Below are 21,318 nucleotides of genomic sequence, written 5' to 3' on the forward strand. Positions count from 1 at the left end.
AAAACCACACAGCAATTATACTACCTTTATAGTATTTCCTATTTAATTGAATAATAAAGCTGGTCAGACTCCGGTTCTAAGCAGGCTATTCAGAAAACCTTTATTTATTTATTTATTTATTTTTTTATTTTAAAATAGATAGTATCTGTTATGGATTGGTTTTCATACCCTGATATGCAGGACCTCTCCCCCCCTCCTGGGCCTGGCACCTTGGAGGCTTGATTTAGAGGAAGATGTGTCAGCCAAGCAGCCTAAGCTAAGGCTGGGAAATAGTGCTGCAGAGGGCTGCTTCATTCCCAGAGGCTTCATGGTGCGAGATCCCTGAGGCACACAGGCGGCTCAGTCTCCTTCACCTGCTTCCCTCATCATAAGCAGGGCTGGACACACTTCTGCTCCTCTTGTGCCACCTTGAGGGAAAAAACCTCCGGTGCATGGCTTGGATTTACTGAGTTTGCTGCTACCCAGATGTCCAAATGTTCTGCTTTCAGGTCAGGTTTTTCCCATGCCCCTGGGCAGAATAACCACTTCTCCTGGTGGGAACGCAGACCTGCCTAAAAGCAGACTTCTTGGCACATACTTCAAATGAAAAATCTCTTCTGCTGAGAAAAAGACAGTATTGTGTTGTGCTGTGCTGCACAGTCTGTGCAGCAAGGGGTGGTAGAGAATAGGGAGATTTCTGACTTGAAAACTCACAGCCTGTTATAAAAGGAAAGAACCTGAGCCACAGACCCTTTCCTTTTTCTCAATGCTATTGAAAGAAAGCTAGATAAAATCCTCGCTTCATTATTAGTCTGTCCCTAGGCCTGTCACCTGCTCTGCTGCTTAGGTTGGGATGGGGTGGGTGGGGTGGCTGAGGCTAGGTGCAACAAACCCCATCATTTCTGTCCCTGTCATGGAAACTGTCAAAAGGCCCTGTTTGTATTGCACAGCTTCTCCCCTGGTTCTTTCTACTTTGTCTACAAGGCTAACTAGAAGGAGAAAATCATGAGAATAAATAGGACTTAACCAGCAAAAGGGGTCTTTTAAAATTGAATTTAAATGATGCTAAAAGACTTTTCAGTTTCGCTTGTGGTATACTGTCAGCCCAGCAAAAATATCTCTTCTGTGGTTAGAAAAACTGGAATCATTTTTAAAATGAGAAGTGCTTCACAAGCACATCTTCAAGATGGTCTCTGCCTTTAGGGAAATGAAAGGCAGGGAGTATTTGACCTGCTACACCTCTTTTGTTCTTGCACAGTTTGCCAGAGGCAATTGATGCTCACCTGACAGCGCCGCCAGAGAAAAGTCCAGCCTGAGTACACAGCATGAGGTGGGAGAGTAAAAAACACCCTGCACGAAACCATCCCCGATGTGTGCCATGTCTCCAAAGACTTCTGTGGATTGTCTCAACCTTGTAGACTTCTTCACTTTACATGAAACTATGGGACAGCTTCCTGAAGGTAACCAACCACTTCTGCATCATAAAGTTTAATTGAACTCTGAACTAGGTATGTCAAAATGTTAGCAATTTTTAAAATTATTTTTTATTTATTCTCATATTTACTGCTTCTGCAGATTGCTGACCTAGTGATGCACATTGCAGTTTTAATGCAGACCCCTGACATTGTGAAGATCTGTTGTAATGTTTGTCCTTCTGTTGATTCCAGCTGCTGGGCTCTTGGATGCACTGATAGCACTTTGGTGTGATGTACAGATGATGCCTTAAATCACATAATACTTTCCACAAAACCTGTTAGCCAGCTGCATCAGCAAAACGTATTTGCTAGCATTAACACGGGTAAAATTAAAACATAATTTTGTGACGCAGCTCCTTCTCTTGAAAGTTTGGGACTCTCCTGAAGTCCCAAGAGAGGGACTTCTCTTGAGAGACACGCTGTGACTAAGTGTTCACAGCAGGAAACAGAAGGCCTGTACACCCATCTCGTAATCTCCCCATCCAAAAGACCAGATGACCATTACCACAAGAAATTCAAGTGATCCCAAGGATCGCTGCCAGACTGAAGAGCTGACATCTAGTGCTAGCTGGCCTCTTCTCAAAAGCCACAGAAAATATTTTTTAAGCGATGAAACCCGCTGGTCTTCCCTCTTTGGCAAAATTACAGGCAGTTTCTCTCCCTGTGGCTTCTCAGCTATGGTTTCGGGGCAGAAGGGATGTGACACAGAGGCACTCCTTCCTACTCCAGCCCAGCAGGTAGAGCAAGAAGGGCACGGGTGGTGCTGGTGGGATGGTGAAGTCCTGCCTGTTCCTGGAAATGCAGCGCTCAGCACCACAGCCGTCCAGCACCAGGCTGCTCTTCCAGCGCTGATATTCTGTAGCGGGCATCATCCCAGCACTGGACTTTGACTTGGTTTGTTTTTCCACCCTTTGAGAAAGCCTTGGCCGCCCACAAAGCTGCCTGAGCAGCTGCTTGTGCAGTGCAAACCGTCAGAGTTGACAGCCCAAGGCCATCCGGCAGCGAGCAACATCTCTGAATCAACACAGACGCAGCTGGGCTAAACGCCCAGTCAAATAAAAAGGTCACCTTTTATCTAGGTCATCATCCCTGCCCTCCTCACAGCACTCTCAGCTCCTCTTCGAGCAGAAATGAAGGCACCAAGAACTGAGCGAGCTTCTGACCCACAAGGGTGATCCCTCTGGAAGGGGACAGTGGTGGTGGAAGATGTGTTTTGGAGCCTGTCACCTTCCTTCCAATGGCCAACTGACTTTTGTCTTCTCATGCCTGTGTTTTCTCAGCTTACCTAACACCTAAAATATACATTTTTTTTTTTTTCCCCAGAATTTAAAGCCAAGCATCCATCAAGAACACACAACTGAAACTAGGCAGGGTTGAAAAATATACTGGTCACTTTTTTATTGAGCACCGAAGTGGCAGAACCCGCACACATCCAGCAGCAGACGCACGAACCAAGAAAGGTTTTCCTGGATCTGGCACAGATCCTCAGCTGCCACAAGGCAGAGGAGCTCCACCAACACCACAGGCAGCGCTTGCGGATCCGACAGGCCATGAGCATTGCTAGCACACAGTGATATTTGTAAAGTTGATTATAGCACCAAACATACTTTAAAGTGTACATGGGGACATGAAAAACAAGCTACATTAGCGATTTCCTATTGTGCTTCACGAAAGTGTTGTAAAGCCATTTTTCTTTGGAGAGAAGATAAGGTAAGGACAATTTATTTGGTCTACGTTTTCTTTTCAATGTGTGATGGATGACTGTGTTGAAAACAGCATTTATACAAGCTGCTTCTGTGGCTTTTGTTTCCGAGTTTGACAACTGATAACTTGAAAAGAATTAACTTGAAAAAGCAAACGTAATAGCACCACGAGGAAGGGTGATGTCTTTGATAACACCCCGTAAACAGAAATTCATTAACAAATTATTAATTTGTAATTTTTCTTTTTTAAAAATGCCTTTTGCAATTAGAAAATATCTTTACCAACCCATCAGGCAAGGCGGTCAGGTATGTGCTCTCTCTAGCTACCAAAAAGCAACCGCTGCATTGAATGTACCCACTAACAGTAAGTATAGTTTTGGATAAAATTACAAAAATGGACCTGTTGGAATACAGAGTTTCATTTAATTCCTAGAACTTGAAGCAAAGGCATGTAGACTTGAAGGGAGTTCAACAAATTAAGAGATTTAGGAACATGTGGAGCCATTTATCTGTTCCTTTGCTTTGTAAAGCACCGAGGAGCATATCTGTTTATGAAAGGAAACAGAGTGGTTTGGCATCTCTCATCTCTCCAGCTGCAAATGTCATATGCAAAGTATCAAGTGTTTTATAAGCGTCTGAGCTTTGGCTTAAACAATCGGTGAAAGGAAAGAAAAACCTCTTAGTTGGTGGGTGGAAGCAAGCACTTGTATTTGTGAATTGGGTATTTATAAACACTGCTACTATTCTGCATATCAAAATGCTAATTTTATGCATGCAGATGGGGACATGTACTAAACAAGGAAGCCAAAATATCTTCCTTTGCCTAGTAATTCCGACAGATTTGTCAAAATGAAATGGAACCGTCCCTTGAGGAGCTGCCATAGAAAAAGACGACATTAGCAGAAAATGTGTTTTCCGTTTCCTACTGCTAAGCAGCTAAAAGAAGCTGTGAAGGCCAAAACACAATTAATGTGACCTTAAGGATTTATGGAGTCAACATAAAGGCACAGGACTTCTAGAGAGAAGTTGCCCATCTGCCAGCCAATCCTTTTAATCACATATTTATCCTGCTTTTGCTTTTCTAATATGTGCACAAAATAGCCAGACTTCAGCCCTACTGCTGCGGTTTTGCAGGTACTAAAATACACACATAAAACTTGTGAGTATTAACTGTGCTGGGTAAAAACAACAACTTCAAAAGGCTGTCATGCGTGTTCCTCTAACTGCTTAGACACTGCAGAAAGAAACCTATTTGATCATTAGCTCTTAGTCTGCAGCTCATCAGACTGAGACGCTTAAGGAACATAACTTAAAAAAAATTATTTTTTTGCTCCTACCTCCTCAAATTTTTAAGATTTCAGGCTTAGGGTTGTAGACTGGGTATCAGACCTGGTGAACCCCAGCTATAAATAGGAAAAAAAGAAACCTGCAGGTTTCTTCAAGCTCGACGCTTATGAGACGACTTCTGTGAAGTAATTGCTTGAGATAGGCAGGGACTGGATTTGACCCAGAGAGCTCCTTTAGTCTTAGACTTGATTATTTTCATACATCTTAAATATAATATTTTGGTGTGATTCTGACTGAATTTAACTCTTATACTACTGAGTTATGTTCCTGGTACTGAAATCCGAATCAGTCCCCTAAGACGCACGTAGAGAGCAGGCTCTGTGCCAGCAGCCTGATAAGGGCACTGCAGCTTGCAGGGATCCATTCGGTGATATTTACATTTTGTCAGTAGAAGGGCAGCTCATACACAGTGTGGTTTCTTTCAGGGAATCACTTTCCTCCCCAAGATGATAGGTTTATAATCCAGACTCCTCCTGTTTCTTGAAAATCGAAGTGTTTATCGTTGATGGGCAGGGATCAGGGTAATGCCAGAGACATGCTCATGTAGACTTGGGACTAGAATTCTTCCGAAAGAGAAAACTGTTGAGTAAATCATTCCTTGAAAGCTGCTTAACAGAGCGGTCCAGCTGGGTGAAAAAAAATCAAACAAAGAAAAAAAGGAATTAAAATATTTATCTTTCCTGGGATGTTTGTACAGAGCTTGTCCTTACGTAGCCACGGAATCTTAACCGTCACCCTGACGTAGGTACATAAGAGACACACTTAACTGCTTTGGTCTCATAACTGCCAGTTAAGATCAGGTTAGTTTTAAAGTGAAGCTAAAAGCGTTGAGAATGGCATATTGGAACAGAATCTTTCGCATAATATTTTCACTCTTGCCTAATTCAAAGCCTGATGAAAGTCAGGGAGCTCTTTCAGTTGGCTTTGGTCTGGCCAGACAAGTACATTTACTCACCTGAGTGGGCCACATTCTTCAGGACAAGTGTTCACGCACTTAAAGTTACCCCACAACGTCACCCATATGCCTAAGTATGACCCTGACTGCAATCCATCCTTTTACTTTGTCTTGCAGGAGCAGTCATACCTGCAGTAGAAGCTCCTAAATAAAGACTTTAAAGTCCTAAAGCTAACAAAGTTTCGCAGCATTTTTCACCTTGAAAAAAATCACTTCATCCTCTAAATACCTAGAAAAAGCAAAGGCTTTTCAAAAACAACGTTTGTCTTGTGGAATTAGAATAAAAAGTGGGAGGGAGAGAGCAAAGTTGGGAAAGACATCAGCTTCTCTGTGGACATTTTGCAGAGCTCTATCTGCAATGCCACGCGTTCTCGGGATACTTCTACTGCACCATCTGTCTGCAGAGCTGTTTAGGCTCTATTCTTAGAGCCTGAGGTATGCATCTGCATAATTTTAAGGTGCTGTCTTTATGCTGGTGTTTTGATGAGAGGTAATTTCATCCTAAAACAACCATTTCTTTAAATAATTGCATACTAAGCACCAACTCCTTTCACTCAGCTGTCCCTTCACTCACAGGACACTTACCCAGGCACACCTTTGATTTTAGCCCAAATGCTTCTGCTGGTTTTTCACGTAGCCAACGACATTGTTGGAATTACTACCTGTAAAGCAAATCTCAGCAAGGTTAGATTGCAGATTAATCTGTGGCAAATATTTTCACAAGGAGCTATAAACAGTGCAGTTCTATCGGTGTCATTATTTATCTGTTCTCTGGTAGAGCTGCGATAGCAGGTTGGACTGAGGAAAGGAAAACCTTTCCTAGTTTCATCAGCTGAACTGGCCAAACTTGGTTGGTTGCAAGTCTGATGCTATCAAAGGTCTTGTCTAGTTATATCTGAATATCACTTCCAACTTGATCTGACTGGTGCCCTCTGGGCCCATATACCCCAATACAAGTTCTCAGCAAGAGATCCTGTGTTTGACTGAGTTCTGTGTTTGTCTGCAAGAAGTCCTGGGCCATGACCAAAGCTCCAAAAATATACTTTAAATGTACAAAAGGTTATTGGATTGGGTGTTTCTCACCCTTGGGTGGGAACCCCTGGCAGAAGGCTGTGTCATTCAACACCGTGTGTCACGGCTGGCAATACTGGTTCCCAAGAATCCCACAAGTCAGGGCACTGCAGATCTGAAAATAAGATATTTTGACCAAGGTACGGAGAGTTGAGACTGAAGAATCTTTCTACTGTTCAAGGACCTTGATTTCATAAGCTGCAAATTCCCTGTAAGCAATGCAATAGCTATAGGGCTTAATAATAGCAAACACTTCATGCCAATTGCTTACCAAAATACTCCTTGTAGTACTTTTGCCTCAGGTTGCGTCCATCTGAAAAAGAAAGTACATAATAAGAACACGTCTAGCCAGCCTTCATTCCCTGTGTTAAACTGCAGCTTTCTGTGTACAGCACAGATATAGAAATAATAATCTCACAAACAAGAAAACAGAAGGCCTCTGTAGCTGAAATAGCTTAGGCTGCTATAAACCTCTTATAAACCTGTTTAGATTATTGAACTATGCGGGCACAACTCACTTTCCCTGAGAGTGGTTAACTGATGGCCACTATAATATTATGTCCTTTTCAGTAGCTATGAGTCAGGGAATCACAGACTTCCCCAAATGAAAGAAAATTTGAGACCATCTATCTTTGATATACAAAGTTCAAGTTCAACCTATTTTTTTGTTTGTTTACCGTTTTGTTACATAAAAATGCTCCTAGAAATAGCTAGTGTCTAAGAACCATATAGCTATACATTACACTAGGGAAGTTATTAAAGAAAAATATATCAAATAATAAAACCAAAGCCAAAACCCCATCTCTTACTGGTGTTTGCGTGGCAGAACAAGAAAGGAAGGGAGATTTCCAGTCAACTAACCTGGATTTCCACGGAGCTTGATGCATTGGCCCCTGTTAGGGATTCCTTCAGCCGTGTTGCCGGGGTTGATGATGTGGCATTCATACCCTGTGGGGCAATGCAGAGGCTCATCTCCATCCTCAGTGGTGCTGCAGGCCTCAGCTGCAAAAGAAGCCCGAAGGTCATAAATTGTGGCTTTGTCACCCCCAGGTAAACACAATATGGCAGCACGGCCACCTTCTTCTGCATCTCCTCCCAGACAGGATTTCAGACCGCTTCCCAAGCAAGGCTGCCAAGGAGCTAACACCTCCAAAGAAGTCTGGCAGAGTAGATGATCATGTTCACACCTGAGACAGAACCTGATTTTTCTTTTTCTAACTCAATATGGATAGCCCATATCAGCCCGTCTGCCTGTACCACCAGCCTACCCACATCCTGTTCAGCTTGGGCTGTGCAAAGGCTGAAGTGTGGTGAAGACCACCACCGTCCACCGTGGTGGGCACTGATGGGTGGTCTCCCCACAGTGCTACCGCCTTCAAGCAGCCAGAAGTCTGCTCCAGCCAGTGTTTGGGGCTGGCTGAGGAGTCAGGGAAACGTGAGCAGGAAGCTGGCACTTTGCTGCTTTGTTCTTTGCTCCACACCCACCACGGTACCAATGAATTTAAACCTCAGATGTGAGTCAGTGTGGATGGAGTAAGGCAGTGCCAGCCCTACCACCACCAGAGGCCTTAACTGCCTTGACCCTGGATATCTAGTAGGCATGGAGCAGAATAAGAAGGTAAAGCAGGACTCACAGGTGGTGCTTACGTACACGAAGTGTACAGCCTATGCAGGGACACTCCACCCTTTCATTTGCCAGGATTTTAATTTCAAGAACCTCTGCTGTAATTCCCATGCCATGACTGATGGCTCTTACTGCACTAATTATTCCCTCAAGCTGAGATAAATGTGATAAAATAGTAGCAAATAATCCAAGCATGACAGGGGTGGATGAGGATGGACCTATTTTATCTTAATTCTACCAGGGCAACTGCAACAAGATGGAGTCAGAATTTCCTCTTGAAGAACTAGGTGTTTCCATCATGGAGGAGAAATAAGGTTTGCTGAGTCCGATACCATCTGTGCAAGACCAAAGAGGGTAATTTACTGGCACTATCTTTGTCTGACTACAGCTGATCAAAAGCTGGAATAGCCTTTTCGTGATGAAATGAAGAACTTCAGGCACACATACATTTCAGGATGTGTCATAGAAGAAAATTTCCTGCCTCTCCGCTGCCTCCATGTTACATTTTGAGGTATTTGAAAAATTTTAATTAAAGTCCTTTTTCTATGGAATTAATTGAGAAGCCCAATCTCATTAGCAGTCCTCAAGCTTTGATACTCCCAGCTCCATCTCAGCTTCCCTCAACTCTGCAGTGTTTTGCCTGGGCTTCTGTTTAAAACAGTCTTCTGACACAAGAGCCAGAACTAAGTGCCCATCCCAGGGCATCGGTGCAGTGAGGCCACTGCATGTTATAAGACCTCCTGAACCAAAGCTGCACACGGACTGTCAAGCAGCTGGCAGAAAATCCATGTATACTGACAAAGACTTTTTTCTAAAAACAAACAAACAAAAAAAAAAACCATGCATTTCTACTTATTTCAAGAATGGATAAAAACACACTTCCCTGGAGTATTCCTAGTGCTCTGCTGCCTCCAGGCTTTCCCCTGTGTGTTGCACTTTGCTCTGGAAGGACAGATCTGATCAAGCTCTCCTAGCACAGGATTTCCAGCTGTTCCCATAAAAAAAACAACTGATTTATTGCACTAGAAACTAGTACCCTGCACAACACAGTGTTATTTGTGCAGAAACTACAGGCAAATACACGCAGCCCTACCATGGCAAAGTCTGTGGCAAGCCCCGTATGTGATGAATATACTGTTTATTGTCTTTTGTACAATTATCCATATCATAGAGAGTGAAATGTGCTGTACCTTGTAAGACTTCCTCTGGGCCATCCAAAAGCCACCCATTTCCTCCCAGCCAGCGGGGTTTGGGCTGAATCAACCAGTCTAAAACTGTAAAAGAAACAAGAAAGCACAGAGTCAAGCACAGAGGGCATGCTGTTATAGAAAAAACACAGATATTCTGTAACTGGCAGGATGAGGTTGCCAGGACCCTGAAGGTTGGATTTGAGTGGATTCTCCATTCCCATGGCATGGGTCAGGTGAGTTGGTTGCCTGGATCCTGTGAGCACTAATCCAGATTGGGATTATTTATTTAATATATAATCCCAGGAAAAGGGCTGGCCTCAGAAGATTCCTACCATTTGTGCTGGTGGAAATTTTGCAACACCAGCTGACCTTAGCTAATTTCTTGACTCAGCAGTTATCCCAAACTCAGCTCCAGGAAATCAGAAGTGCAGAAACAGTTTTATCCTCAATTCACACCAAGCACACCTCCCACCTGCGACCTGATGCGCACGGGGATGACTACCGCAATTTCTGTATGTCTCTGCCCCAATTTGACTGCTGGGTCCTCCCTACCTGGCGGTGGCTGCACGGACTCGAGGCAGGCGTAGATGCACCCGTTGTAGCAGCAGCGTTTGTGCCGCTCGCACTCGGAATCGGAGCGGCAGCTGGGCACCTCGCAGGCTCGGTCAGGCAAAGTCTGGGGCGGAGGCGGGCAGCGGTCGTTCTTCTGGTAGTGGGCACTGTGAGAATGAAGAGGGTACTCATAATCCTTGCAAAGAAAAGAAAAGGAAACAAAGGTTTGGCATAAGGCGAGTACCAAGCATCCCATAAATTGAAATAGAAGAGGGATTTTCAAAGCGGTTCTCAAGTATTCACGAGACAGAACAATTAAATGTTCTGCTTTCCCAGCCCCGTCTTTAGTGCACTGAAGACAGAGTTATATAACCATGTTAACACCTTCTTCGGAAACCCCAAACCATCAAATTGTTGTGTGGAGTTCACACTTGTTTTGAGGTTACATCCCCAAAGGGACCTGGCACTGACGTCCCAGGTAGTGCCTGTCTCAAGAACAGGTTACTTCACCTTTCATCACCTCCTGCTGGACCAAAACCTTTAGGGAAGAGGTACAAAATCTTTCAAGCTAATCCACTGCAGAGGCCTGGGTTGTTAAATTGGAAACCATTTCTAAAACTGGAGATGATCTGGGTGAGAGCTGTGTGGGTGATGTCAGTTTAATCACACAGCAAATGAGGTGGTGTTCGACTACAGCAGAAAGGAGCCCAGCTGCTCTGCACACTGAAAGGAAAGGGGGATTTGAATTGGATTAACAGGCACAGGATTTTACCAGAAACATTTGAAAGAGGCAGCATTCAGATATTATCTGTGCTGGTGGCATTTTAGCAAGCAGCCAACTCCCTCTATCAAAGGTGAATCACCCCGGCCTGTTCCTTTTTCACCTTTGGCTAAAACACTCTGGGCTTAAACGTAGCTCCCCAGAGCAGCATAAAGTGCTCACAAAGGGCAGAAATCAGTTCTCAGATTTATTAACACACATTAATAAGCTCTGGTCAAATCAGAAGACAGATTCCGGATTTGCCCTTTTATCAGAGATCAAGGCCTAGCCCAAAGTACGAAGTGAGAGCACTGGCAGGCTGCTTGGTTTAAGAGCCTTATAGATACTTGGCCCCATCACTGCTGTGTTTTGAAATCAGTGACGAACAACTGGGATTGTTATTCCAAGAAAAAATGTGGTGCAACTGTCCCTGAGGGGGTCCAGGGAAATTTCACCATCAGGCTATGGAGAAATTTGGGTTGAGACTAATATCCTTCTTTATCCCGATGCTGCTTCATTCTAATTGTTGAAAGCTCCAATGGCTTCTGTGGAGCAAGTGTGCAAAACATGTGTTGCAAAACAGCACGTCACCACACGTAGTGCCCAAAAACACATCCTAGGAGAGGCCCCAGGAGGTAGCCTGCACTCATCCCAAATCCACAAGCTGAACACTCCCGCAGTAGCCTAATACTTCCACAATGGTTTTGAGCTCGAAGGACCGAGCATTGACTGTCACTCACATCTAACATGAGATCGCTTGCCGAAACTTTGGCACTCCTCAGTTGATCTGTAAAGGGGCTCATAGCCCTGGGGACTGACCCCTGGCCCGCTCAACCTCTGCTGCTACACACCACCGAGCACCAAAAGCAATAATGATTCACGTTATTTGTGCTACCAGTGTGAGAAATTTTACTTCCATGCTCTGCCGTAGGATATAACTGTATTGCTAAAGTGGTCGTTTTTGCATAAGAGCTGATCTCATTTCTTTGGGCGATAGGGGGAAATGGAGAGCAGCAGTTTCTCAGCTGCCTGCTTTGCAGTCATTGAGTCAGCAAATGTACAAGTACAGAGCAGAGTCAGGGTGATTAAAAGTTTTAATTTATACTAAAAGGTGTACATTATTTAACCAGGTACCGGATTTTCTTTAATGTGCCTATGTCTGCACATAAGAGACAGAATTGCTCATGTTTCTGTAAACAGCCTCCTGCCCTGTTCCCAGTATTAGCCAGGTCCCACTATCAACAATTCCTTTTCTTCTGCTTTTGCCGTAGTTTCTTATACACAGTGAATAAGAAACTGCTCAAGATTCCTCCCATAAGGTTGTTTTTCCATTAATTGGTGCGCTGTTTGATCCACAAGACAGATTTGAAGAATACATTCAATAATTTTCATCATGCTTTCAATTTTAAAGTGTAAAGCAAGGTGCCATCTAACATCTTAAACTGTTCCCCAAAAAGCTGAAAAAAATCCAGTTTTGAAACAATGTGCTCTTAACCTCAATATATCTAAAATTTAATTTGTTTGTTGTTGGATTTTAAATATAGAAATTCTTGGACCACGTAAGTTGCAAACACTTAAGTCTCCATATGTGATGGAGCATGCACCTTGGAGGGTCACAGTTTAATATTCTATTACTTGAAATATCAGCTGCAGACTGAAAAGGTAGGGATGTGAATAACACTGGCAAATAATGGATACATGGGAAAACAGCAAACACACACACACAGCTACTGCAGTGGCTTTACAAATGATTCAGAAACCAAGAAGCCAAAATTACAATGAACACTCAGCTCAATGAATGAGATTTCCGTTTGGGAACAATGTACAGTTTTCAGCCAAATACCTTTGGTCTTCATGACCTCGCTGCCCATTTTCTCTGATCAGCTACTGCTCTTAATCCCTTTCATTCTAAACCTCATAGACAAAATTCACAAGAATAATTTATTGTCTAATAAAATTATTGCCACTGCTTTTCGTCTGCTGAAATCTCAGTGGGAATCTCTCTCATTCACAAAGCAGCCTGGCTAAGGGTGTCTCTAGGTAAGGGCTACAAGGTCTCTGTAAAATCTCTCCAAGGATTCAGTTTGGCTTGGAGCATAGCTTGGATTCATCACTTTTACAGATTGTGACAACTATCAGAATTTCTTCTAAGAATCTTTTTCAATTCAGGAGGGAAATTGTCACATCCCACGGAAACTGATTAAATCATTTTAATGAAAATATCTGCATTAGAGATATACAGACACAAGGTAAAGTAAAAAGTTCAGAGTTTAGCTAAGAACCCTGGAAGTCAGTAATGATGATCACAGAAAACCTGAATGCAACACCACTCACTTTCAACCCCTATTTTCAATGGTAACTGGGATGCAATCTGCCTTTAAACAATCCCAAATCTGTTCCGTTATTTGCACCTGAATCTGGACCCTGGGCTTGTGCCAAAGCACGACTCTCTGCTAATTCATATTCTGCTTGGCCACGTCTAAGATCACTGAGATCACACGTGAGGTTTTTGTCAGCCTCCAGTCGCCAGCTCTGGCCCTGGCAGGTGTTTCCAGACAAGGGCCATAAACCCCATTTTCTCTGAAACAAGACCCGGTGTCTACAGTACTGGAAGACTGTTGTAAAATAGGGGTGGGCTTAAAAATGCATGATAGCGATAAGAGAACTGGAAAACAGGGAATAGAGTGCAACATATGTATGCAGGCTTTAAAGGCCAAGGGATGCTCTACTTGTATGTTTCTCTTAGGCACATGTAGGATAGAAGCCTCAACACGAGGTGTGCTAACCTGGTAGACAAAGAGCATATCTCCATGTTGATGTATTACAGCTAGCTGGAGGGTAAATAAATTGTTGGAGGAACATTACAGCAGCTGTAAGGAATTCTTTGTTTCTGGAAATCTTTAAAAGACGACTGGATTTTTTTTCCCCCTAAAATGCTTGATGTAGTAGACACCGGAATAAATTCAAGACTGCCCCAGGTTTTCCCAGTAGACATGTGGGTGTCTTGATAATAAATTGAAGCCCATTCCCAGCCAGCTTCCTCCCTCTCCCCTTTGGGAACAGTCCAGACTGTGCAGGAGGCTGCAGAACAAAGCTGCAGATCACTGAACTTGAGGGTCCCTCTGACTGGAAAATACATGGATTTCCTAAAAGCTGGCACCCCAGTTCCTCTATCCCAACCTGACTGCCAGACATTTCTTGTCATTACATTCCCTATCCTCTTTCTCTGTTCTCAATCAGCTCCTCCCTTCCAACCAAAACCTTTCCTCAGAGTCCATAATGAACAACTCCTGGCTGGACCTCAAGCCAGTTCCTCGCTGTAACACCTGCCCATCCATCACTCTGCAGCCACTGGTTGGGTGGATGCATTCTCTGGACTGAGTTTTGGATTCAGACACCTTATCTCTGTCACCTCCCTGCCTCTCCCCTCATCCTCCCCCTACAAACCTTGCCCAAGGCCTCCTGGGTGTCCTCTGGAGATGTCTTTGGCCCATCTCACGTATGGCTGCGCTCTGCCGTGAGCACCTCCATCTGTTATCCCTCTATCCAAGAGCCTCCTAAATCAGCTGTTCCACCCAAAGCCTCTGATTTCCTAACAGTAGGGAGCAGACAATCTGGTAGAAAAGAAAGCATCTCTCTGATGAGGAGAGGATGCTGCAGAAACAGGCTCTTGGTGGAGAAGAGGATGGGGAGAGGATGGCCTTCCTCCTCACGAAGCTCTAGGTGAAGGAAAAAGAAAGGCGTTTTCTGTTTTCCCAGATGAAATGTTTCTGTCAATACGAGCAGCTCTAGCTGAGCATGCCAGATCGGTAGCACCTGGGTTCGTGGCTGCCAGAGAAAACAGCCCTTTGAAGAACTGTAGGTTGAAAGAGGATTTGTCCTCAGGGGAGTGGGCTCCGTGCCTCTACACAGCACATTATCTGAAGATGAACATGTAAATACATGTTCTACTCCTGTCCTATCTCTCTGGGACATTTACACTATGATCCTACTGAATTTGTGCGTCACATTGAAATACGACAGAAGAACATACTGATAAATATACTTTTCCAGTGAGCGAGTTTGCACGAAACACAGCTCTTGCTACATCATTTTCCAATTAAAGTGCAAACCAGACACTCTGTCCCAAGGGAGGCTACAGTGAAGCAAACTTCAGGTCTGAAAATAGCAGGTTACCTTTAAAATATTAACACAAATTCTCTACAAAATTTCAGTGAGACAAATACACCATATTTAATTTCATTCAGAATGGACAAAAGATGTGTATCACACTTCTAAGTCAGCAGTCACATGAACCAACTGTAGTTGTCCCCAGGCGTCACTCTAGACATCATGGGCTAAACCCCATCCATTTTAAATTAAAAGCCCTTGTATGTGGCTGCAGAAAACAGGTGGAGGAATCCCTCTGTGACACCAAGGATGTTTATACACATGCAATGGCTGTAAAATGCAATTAAACCTGAGCGCGAGAAAACAGACTGACCGGGGCATCCCCCCATGGCCATCTCCAGCAGCTGGTAACTTGTTGCTGCTTCACTTTCAATCCCAGTGCTACTGCTCTAGGTACCACAGCAGATTTGGGAATGGTGGTGGTGGTGGTGCTCAGTACCCCACTGGTGAATAGCCACGCGGCTCATTTTCCGCTGTGGCACACAGGCACAGCAAGTGCTCCAGCACTCCCATTATCACTAGGAGGCAGAGGTATTTACCCAAAGTTACCCCAAAAGGCAGCAGGAAACTGAGCAGGGAACCCTCCTCCCTGCTCTAAGAAGATAATCACATTATTTTCTTTTCACTAAATCTATTCCCAGCCATGTAGGTTTTGCATTCCCCATTCAGGCTTCCCTTGTTGCCCTCTGAAGTTTCTAGGAAAAGCAGTGATGACTGCAGCTCTGATATATTTTCAGCATGCTTTACAAGTTCCCCGTTACAACAGCTAGGTGGCAAAAGTTTAGTACAGCCTGGGAAACTTAACACAGCCCTTTTATAAAGAGATAGGCTGTGCATTCAAATGCTTCTTGTTCTAAAATGATATGCACACATAAGGAAAGCTCCCCTTTCAGAGTGAGCACACCCAGCTCCCCAGAATCGCCCCACCGCAGGCTACTCACATCATATTTCTCCGTCATTTTCAGATGTAGAGCACGTTTCCAGAGATTCCTTGCACAGCCTGAGTCTGGCAGCAAAATTAAGACACACAAGGCTGCAGTGAAGATCTTTTTACAGAAAATCATCTCTGACGGCATCCTGGAATCCATTTGTCCCAATGAGAGATCAAATAAGGAGCTCAGCTTTCCAGGATCCAGGCGATTCAGAGCCCTGGCAAGGAGGGAGAGAGACGGAGAGGGAGGGAGAGTGAGGGCTGATCGCTGGGGAGAGCCGCTTTCTGCTGCGCAGCTTGTGGGAAGGGAAAGGGGAAAAAAAAATAAAAAAGGAGCCCACGAGCAGAAGCCAGGAGCTGCCGTTGAACTTCCCTACGCAAAGTTAGATCGGGTTCTCCGCTCACATGTTCATACAAAGCACATGCTTTCCTTGAATGATAGATGGGAAGATTATTTGGAAAGATTATTTTTAGACCTTTGTTCCCAACATCTGGCATCCTCAGAGAGCCCCATTCAAAGCCAAAGCGTGGGATCAGATGACAGCTGCCGCAGGGGGAAATAAAGGTCTTGGAGGGGTGGGCTCGGCAGCATCTAGAAAACAGCTCACCCAAACTTTCCAGGCTACTCGGCTCTCCCTTTGTGTGCTTCCCGCTGTGCCCCGAGCCGTGGTTTCAGATCATGTTCTGACAAAGTGATAACTTTGTATGAAGGCTGCTTGAAGGAAATGATTTAAAGACATGATAAACATGCAGAGGCTTTAATTAAACCAAGTTGACGTTAGCTTTCCGCAAATGATTTTGAAGAAGGGGAAGATGTGGCCATCAGGTAAAAATAAATCCATATGCTTGGGTGGGGAATAGGGAAGGAAGGTGCTTTGGAAATGACATGGCCAAATGGAAAGTGAGGAAGGGGACATGAGTCAGCCTGTGCCTGACAATGGGAGAGACTGGATGTGGGGATGAGACACCCGCATGATATTCAGGCACCCCGGTGTCTGAAGGACAAGAATCCCCCTAAGAAATCAGGCAGAAAACATCCCAGCATCCTGCCTGGGACAGAGGCAGGTGCCAAAGAGTAGAAGAACCGTGTATCTGTTACATATATAGAAGTACGTTCACATATACATACATCTATACATGTATGCATATGTAGGTATGTATATGCTTTCTCAGTCTTCAATAATAACTTGTTCAGGGCTTCCTGAACCAAATGTAGGGGACTGCTTATTTTATAATCCTCCTTGAACTCCTGCAGCAACTTGTTCACACCTTCTACCAGGGTGGAAGAAAGAAATGGACCCACAAAATTAGTCAAGATGCGAGCTCTCAGTCCTGCTTGCTTCAGTTTACCCCAAATGTTCAGTCCCACTCTGTGGCCAGGGCCTCCCCAGGGAGCTCCGAGGGCATCTTTGTGGAGATGCAGTGACTATATACATATTGCTCCATCTTTGTATGGTCTTCACCATGGGTTGCTCCTGCAGTAACAATAGTATCTGCCTAAGGTGCAAGCAGAGTTTTGGGGTCTGAGCAGATCAGGCTGACAGGACAACCTCCAGGGGAAAGCAGAGTTCAGCAACCACAGCTCTCTGTCAAACCCACCCAAATTTCACCTAAACATCAACCGAAATCAGGAGTTGTGCTGGCGTTAGTAAAATGCACACTCAGACATCATTAGTACACGCAGAGAGGAATATATCACTACCACAAGTCTTCTGGTTGTGGCTTTACTTGTTATTGCTCAGAGGGCTTTGTCTCACACAACAGGATGCCTCCAGTTCTTCTTAAATACAAATCTCCCCTGTTTGCTGCGGTGTTAATATCTGCACCTTGATAAAGCACCTTTCAAGCACAACCAGGAGCTCCCACCAATATCCCGACTCCTGTGCCATGAGGTGACAAATGACACAGCTTGTCCAAAAGAATAAACAAGATTTTTTCTTAGAGTACTCCTACTTAATTTATGTCTTTGTGCTATTCCACTTGTCTGATCTCTTGCTGAAACACAAACCAGCGAGAAACAACTGTTCACGATAAATCTTCCTAATTTCATTTTTGTTGTTTGTTTCGTAGACTTGCAATCTGGACTTGAAGCAACTAATGCTCAAGATTAATAGCTGCTACAGACACCATTTTCTGGCCTTTCTTTTGGCAGATATGCAGTTTTGACATTTACCCAGGTGAAACTAGGGTCTGTGCATTACAGTTCACGGATTGTATACTGAAGAAATGTGAACACTCCTTGCAGTAACAGATTTCAGCAGATGGTCATGGTCTTCACATAAAAATGAATGTTGGTATTGCAATATTTAGGTCTCCTGCACACAACACTTTCCATCTTCACTTCCCAAGGTACTGCATGCAGTGCCTGGACTGGACTATTCCTGCTGGTGAAACTGAGGCATGGGGTAAGGGATTTGCTGAAATTAGACCTTCTCCCATCCGCATGACCAGACTCCTTAGAGTTATAAACAGTGCATACTAAGCTGGTGCCCCATGTTTCAGTTCTCTATCTTCACATCCATTCCTCATGCCGCCCATTGCCATTCCTCACATACTTCTACCACCAGCCTGTCTTGGAAACTAAGCAAGGAATTTCATATTTTTTACAGCATTAAGAAAATCTGCTTTAGCTGGAAACACCAGAAGGAATATATTTCTTGCTCTTTCTAGTTATTTTTCTTCCTGGTGGTCCCTGGCAGGGCTGTCTTCGCAAGCTGTCTGTCTGCAGGACAGCTTCAGCCCATTTCCTATCCCCTCACTGCCCTCCCCATTTGAAGCCTAATGCACACCAAAACCAAGATACCAAGTCCACCAAGACCAAGTCCACCCGGTTATGGAGGCTCCCTGCTCCTGCTCCAGAGCAGTTCATGTTTTACCCAGTTCACTTTGAATGGCACATTCAGAAGGAAAAAAAATAAAGCAGCAGCTGCTTTGACTTTCCAAAGAACTTCTTGTTTAACTAAGAAATATTTGGCAGGTATATGGCTCCAACTATTAATATGAAGGATTCTTAGCAGCTTGTGAAATAAATGTAGGAATCAGGCACAAGTTCTTAGCAAACATAGCCTCTGGAAATAATTAGAAATTTTAAATTTACTACTAAGCAGAATTCTGACTTGTCTTAATTTAAGTGCTATGCAGTTGATAACATATGACATTTGAAAATCCCTTATTACAAGAAGAGGAGAAAATGAACTGCCATTTTCTCTTGAACTACATCTTATCTATACACACCAGTTGGGGCACAGTCATTTCTCTGCACGGAGCAACTCCCTCACGCTGCCTGCAGTTACATCTGTCTGAAGGTGCTGTGTGCCTATCCCATATACAAAGTGGAATAAGCGATGCTGGCATAAGACATCCTCACAATATTATAATGTCTTGGCTAGATTTGGCTCCTGCTTGTCTGAAATCTTGGGCATTGAGCAGGCAGGGTTCCTTTGGGTGCTGGCAGGCAATGTACCTGCTAAAGAATTGTGGCTGAAACCACAGCAAAAAATAGGTTAGGGAAACCCATTGTAAGATCCCCTCTGGTGTTGTCATCACTGTTACACCGACAGCTGGAAAAAAGAGACAAGTATAACAGGATATATAAGTATATCCATGCTGAGCAATCAGCCTAGTGAAGGTGTTAAAGTGAAAAGCCACAGCCAGCCACAATGACCAGGTGCAAAAACATGTGTGAACATTAAGCACATTTCCTGCTGGTAAAAGTGTCCTGCAGTGTGCTCAGCTGTGTTATTCAAAATAGGACTATTTATTCTATACACTTGTCCTGGGAATACACACTATTTTGCTAAGTCAAGATTTCTCTGCTTCAAGGTCTGTGGAGTAGTTCCTCACATAAAATTCCCACTGCCTTCAAGGATGTTAAATGAGATAGTTTCATATCTCATTACGAGGAAAATAGTCACCTTCAGTATGTGGATCTGTGCAAATTTCCATTCCACAAATGGCTTCAAGAGGGCAGGTTCTACAATAACATAAGTTGCAGTCAGATGGTAATGGAAGAACGTGGCTGAGACTTGAGTATCTCCCCAGGACCTTTGAAACCTTCAGCTTCACTTCTTACAGCAAAGAAGAGCTGGGGGAAAGGTATTGGAATGGAAAGCCTGGCATTTTATCCAGCTAAGAGAATAGAGTCACAACTGGAACCAGGATTCATGCAACCTGATTAGAATGAATTAAATAATGGTTTATGGAATAATGGTTCTCAGGGAGGTTCTGAGTGAAAGTCCCAGGGCGTTTGTGCAGCCGGGAAAAATGTCTTTGTCCAGCCAAAAATAAGCAGGGTAGGTCAGCCCGAGCCGACTTCCCCTTTCCCAGAGGAAAGATCTGACTTTTAAGGAAAGATTATGTCAAAAAGAGAGTTTCCTCAAAGCACACAACCCCAGCAGCACAGGGTGACTCATTTGAGCTTGATACAATCACCATACCTTCATGCCAGGGGTTGCTGCAGCTCCTTATCCATGAAAATAACAGGCAGGCTGTTTCCTCACCAGCCTTATATAGGTTCTGCTGGCAAAAGCAAAGGGCAATGGTTTTCTGGGGTTTAACCAGGTTAGAGGTTATTGATATCACCTGGTCCTGTGCGAGGGAAAGGTTACAGCATGCTCTGCCTCCCCCTAACCCCTGCAAACCCTACTTGCAATCCCAACTTTGTGCACACCCAGGTACATGAATGGGATAAACCAAAAGAAGCTGCAGTGTCTTCGAGAGGCAACACTGGATGCAGATGATGCACCCAGAAGGTTATTTTAGGACCAGCTCTATAGGAAGACACCAAATCTGGGATTTTGGTGTGGATTCGTTCCTTCTCTGAGCAGGAGCTGGCTATTGTGTCTGTGCCAGATGTATGCTACCAGTGAACCCTCCCGGGAATTTACAGGATGAAATAAAAGATCAAAAGCAATGCAAAACACAGACAGGTGATTCTCTTTAAGCATCTGGCCTCAAGCTCTCACAAAGCCTGGCAGGGGTCAATGTTAGGTGGCCCCTATCCATTTGGACAGGCCTGTAAAGAAGAATAGAAACTATTCCTCCTTTTAACTCATTTTATTGCATATGAGATATAAATTAAGCAGATGAATGTTATTAGAGAAGCACTCTCATGCATGCTGCATCCCACTAACAAAATTAACAGGAAGTCTTAAAATATACAATCAAAATATATCCATTACAAAGGGGGAAGGTGCTTTACTGGGGGAAAAGGCTGGGCTCTGGGGTGCAGCATGCGGCTGTGCCTCCGCTGCAATGCCGTGTGCCCGGGGGAACCTCTGGGAAGCCTGAACAATTCCTCTGGGTGGGACCACTGGAGCTGGGTGGTTCTCGCCCACACGGTCGGGTCTGGTTGTGCAAACGCAGCACTCGGTCCCCCCTGGGGCCTCGTTGTCCCAAAGCCTTTTGTCTCCAAAGAGGAGAGCGGTGAGCGTTCCCGCAGAGAGGAGGCTCTGGGGCTGGGGGCAGCAGGGACCCTTTCCCTCTCAGGCCATGGGGTGTGCTGCATGGTTTGGGTGGGGAGGATGTACCGGGAGCTCTCACACTGTGACCACCAAAGCAGC

The 21,318-nt window shown here is 44.3% G+C and overlaps 1 protein-coding gene and 1 long non-coding RNA gene across 2 annotated transcripts in view; one reads left to right on the forward strand and one right to left on the reverse strand.

Moving 5' to 3' along the window:
- Positions 1-467: 467 nt before the first annotated feature.
- On the forward strand, positions 468-4,395 carry LOC308176306. Its single transcript, XR_013938218.1, has 2 exons — positions 468-1,439; positions 2,778-4,395. It is a non-coding gene; the product is annotated as an uncharacterized lncRNA (long non-coding RNA).
- The window catches only part of WFDC1 (WAP four-disulfide core domain 1), an 81,063-nt gene continuing 62,568 nt past the window's right edge, over positions 2,824-21,318 (reverse strand). The window contains exons 4-10 of the mRNA XM_080551871.1: positions 15,768-15,975; positions 9,897-10,092; positions 9,345-9,428; positions 7,392-7,532; positions 6,802-6,843; positions 6,045-6,121; positions 2,824-5,130 (exon numbers count right to left, since the gene is read on the reverse strand). Of these exons, the coding sequence (XP_080407997.1) occupies positions 6,063-6,121; positions 6,802-6,843; positions 7,392-7,532; positions 9,345-9,428; positions 9,897-10,092; positions 15,768-15,975 (730 nt within the window). The 3' untranslated portion in view covers positions 2,824-5,130; positions 6,045-6,062. The remainder of the gene's footprint in view (positions 5,131-6,044; positions 6,122-6,801; positions 6,844-7,391; positions 7,533-9,344; positions 9,429-9,896; positions 10,093-15,767; positions 15,976-21,318) is intronic.

The sequence above is a fragment of the Anser brachyrhynchus genome (genome assembly GCF_964034855.1).
Source record: "Anser brachyrhynchus genome assembly, chromosome: 12".
In the NCBI taxonomy this organism is placed as follows: Eukaryota; Metazoa; Chordata; class Aves; order Anseriformes; family Anatidae; genus Anser; species Anser brachyrhynchus.